This window comes from Asparagus officinalis, chromosome 2 (genome assembly GCF_001876935.1).
Source record: "Asparagus officinalis chromosome 2, Aspof.V1, whole genome shotgun sequence".
In the NCBI taxonomy this organism is placed as follows: Eukaryota; Viridiplantae; Streptophyta; class Magnoliopsida; order Asparagales; family Asparagaceae; genus Asparagus; species Asparagus officinalis.
In genome coordinates, this window is record NC_033795.1 from 82,340,065 (window position 1) to 82,343,572 (window position 3,508).

At 42.0% G+C, this 3,508-nt stretch overlaps 1 protein-coding gene across 1 annotated transcript in view; it reads left to right on the forward strand.

Moving 5' to 3' along the window:
- LOC109831425 (protein YIPF5 homolog) overlaps positions 1,438–3,508 on the forward strand; it is a 12,496-nt gene continuing 10,425 nt past the window's right edge. Inside the window, exons 1-2 of the mRNA XM_020398748.1 lie at positions 1,438–1,513; positions 2,866–3,508. The exon at positions 2,866–3,508 is cut by the window's right edge and continues 75 nt beyond it. Coding sequence (XP_020254337.1) covers positions 1,438–1,513; positions 2,866–3,508 — 719 coding nt within the window. The remainder of the gene's footprint in view (positions 1,514–2,865) is intronic.

Below are 3,508 nucleotides of genomic sequence, written 5' to 3' on the forward strand. Positions count from 1 at the left end.
CTCTCTCTCTCTCTCTCTCTCTCTCTCTCTCTCTCTCTCTCTCTCTCTCTCTCTCTCTCTCTCTACACTAGGACCAACCTAGACTATGGATTGGTTTTATAGGTGGTCATGCAATTAGATAGAATAAAGTTTCAATCAGCATCTTGAGGTTGATCAACACCTTAACTAGGATTAATTAGTTGTAGAGAGACCCTTCAACTCGCTCGAGTACACTAACTACTTGTTCTTCTTCCTCATTGATACCCTGTATATTTAATGAATTAGTCTACCAATACTAGGAATTAGAATACAAATTAAACTGTACTTGTATGATTATTACCAGTTATAATAAATTTTCAACGTACTGACTCTAAATGTTGGTTTGAGAAACTTCAAGTCCTCTACCATCCAGAATATGTGACCGAAACTAACTAATACGCTACTTGCTTCGATGGACTTGAGAAAAATATACATAAATGATAAAATCAGTCTACTGCCATGAACGAATGTGAAGCTAATTTAACATTAGATTGTTATCATCGGTTTGAAGTGGTTAAATGCCAATGCTTTTTAATATTGAGAGTGGCAATACACAAGCTTCAATTTAATTGAGTGACCACTTGTTCAAATAAAATTGATTTTTGTACCTACCTAATATTTAAAATAGTTAGTAGCATGGATTATCTCATGCTTATTACGTACTTTTTAATGGAGCAAGCTAGGTTAGGATGGTGATTTAGACAGTTGGAGAAGTACTTTAATCCAAAATTTCAATTATTCGCTCCTAGAGTGAAGAAAAAAAAACCTTAATTATGAGTTAGAAAGATTAAGAATTAGCAAGATCAATCAAAATATTCCGTAAAAGGGGGAACTCTAATTCAACCTACAGAAATATCATAGTGAAAAGTTTGCACATTCATAGTAGTTTCTGAGAAAAGCACCAAAAGTATCTTCCCTTATCAGCGATGCATCATTATTCACGGGAAGAAAATGTCATTATGTGCATTTTCCACCATATATATTCTCTCTCTTCCTTCATTTTTCACCATATTCTCTCTTGAATACAAACCACTCCTGAAGAAAACTTGAAGTTCTCATAAATTCAAGCAACTAGGCTCAAATATCCATGTATAATTACAGGATAGAACAGTAATTATAATCATATAAATTCCCCAATTACATACCAAACCTCACAATTTTTGGCACGTCTTTGGAACCGTTGTAAAGTTTTCTTTCTTCTCATCTTTCTTATCTTTCTTATCATCCTGTTTCTCTTCTTTAGCAGGACTACCGATACTAACAAATGCAGCTGATCCCCTGCATTTTCTCAGCTTCTTAAGGATCTGAGCAGGATCGGCATCTCCAATTACAGTTCTGTATTTTTTGATGGATCGAGCACAATTGAATTTACGTGATGATATTTATAAAGAATGGGAAGGAATTCAAGTATAGGTTGATATGGATGTGGACACAAATATAGTGATGATATTTATAAAGCTTCTTGTTTTGGAAGCATTTATTTCACCTCCAACAGGTACATTTTCTTCTATTATTTTTAGAGTTCAGGGGGGTTTTGTGAAATTTATCAATTTTCCAGGCTTGTGCAGCAAGGGGGCTATTTATTGGTTCACCTATGAAGTCACTGTGTCATTTGGTCTGAGTACTTGTATGAAGTTTAAGGGCGTGTCATCAAACTACCAGGCAACTGAGTATCAAATATGTTTAACATAGTTACATAAAAACTATAGAGGAAACATGGGGAAGAAAAATGTGCTTTCTTTTCATGACTAAAATGAACAATCGACACATTTTCGCATTTTCGCATAAACTAGGATGAGGTTGAGTGTGAGCTTCAGGCCTGTAAAGATTTTATGGTCGGCTTGAACCGCACACAACATACTGCCAATCGACACATTTTCGCATCACCAAACCTATTCATTCGGCTGTATAGCTGCCATTTTAATCGCCTTAAATACGAAGGTCATTGCTGTCACTTTTTGAATTTTCATAATGTAGCTGGTATGTCACTTTCTTCGAATAATGTCTGATGAAGGGAACAAGGTTACGGAAATATATAACACATGCATTTTTAATCCAAATGTAGATGAAGGGAACCAACCTATGTATGCTATAAATGATAAAAATTGTCTAACGTCTGAATGATTTAGCTATGAGTTTCCACTTAATTAATTCATCTTACCTGCCATATACGCTAAAATGCCAATGTTGAATTAATTCTCCATCGAGGCTTCCAAAAGTATGTGCAACCTTAGTTTCGGAAAAAAGAAAACTTTGGTAAATATCGCAGGACTCATGCGAGAAAATCTTGTGCCGATAATTTTACTTTTCACAATCTCAAGCAAGATGAGATTGGGGAAGGAAAGAAAATAATGTTGATACTTGATCATATGGTACTGTTATGTTATACTAGAACGATCACAACTAGGGGTGCCAAACGGTTCGGGTATATCCGAACCGATCCACATCCGTATCCGAACGATCACAACTAGGGGTGCCAAACGGTTCGGGTATATCCGAACCGATCCACATCCGTATCCGAACGGATACGAATATGGTAAGCTAACTTTAAAACCGGACGGATACGGGTTTACGCGTGTAACTAATATAAAACCCGAACGGGTTTACGCGTGCAACTAAGTAAAACCCGACCCGAATGGGCCACAGGGTTTCGCGGACTCGGTAAATGAGACGGGTACAAAAATCAAGGGAGCCAATTTCCAGATCTAAACTCTTTCCAATGGCGAAAGAATTCAACGTTCCTCCGGTGATATTCCCCTCCTCCACCGCCAAAGTTTGTCTTCGCGTGCGGCGGCTCCTTCCCAGGGATCCGCAGCCCTTAGCCCAGAAGACGCCCGTGCCGCCCAGCTACCCCCTCCTTCACCCCCTCGAACCCTAACCCTACCCTAGCTCTCCCCTTCCTCTCACTTCGACATCGGGCCGTCAGGCTCCCTCCCTTCCTCCTCGCTTCATCAGCCCCCGTGTTCACCTTCTCTCGCCTTCCACTCGCGCGGCCCCCTCTCCCATTCGACGACGAGCCTCCTCTCCTCGAGGAGCTCGGCATCAACACTCGCCAGATCTGGAGGAAGACCACCTCGATCCTCAACCCCTTTCGGGTGAACCCCAATCTCCACGAGGACGCCGATCTCTCCGGCCCCTTCGTCTTCCTCATGGCCTTCGGCCTTTTCCAGCTCCTCGCCGGGAAATTCCACTTCGGGATCATCCTCGGCTGGGTCACGGTATGCGCGCTGTTCATCTACGTGGTCTTCAACATGCTCGCGGGCCGGAACGGGAACCTTGACCTTTACAGATGCCTGAGCTTGGTGGGGTACTGTATGATCCCGATGGTGCTCTTCTCCGCGGTGGCGCTGTTTTTGCCGAGCGGTGGGGTGGTGATGTTCGGGCTGGGGGCTGTCTTTGTGCTGTGGTCGACGAGGGTGTGCACGAGGCTGCTGGTCGAGCTGGCGTCGTGCGGTGATGAGCACAGGGGGTTGATTGCGTATGCCTGCTG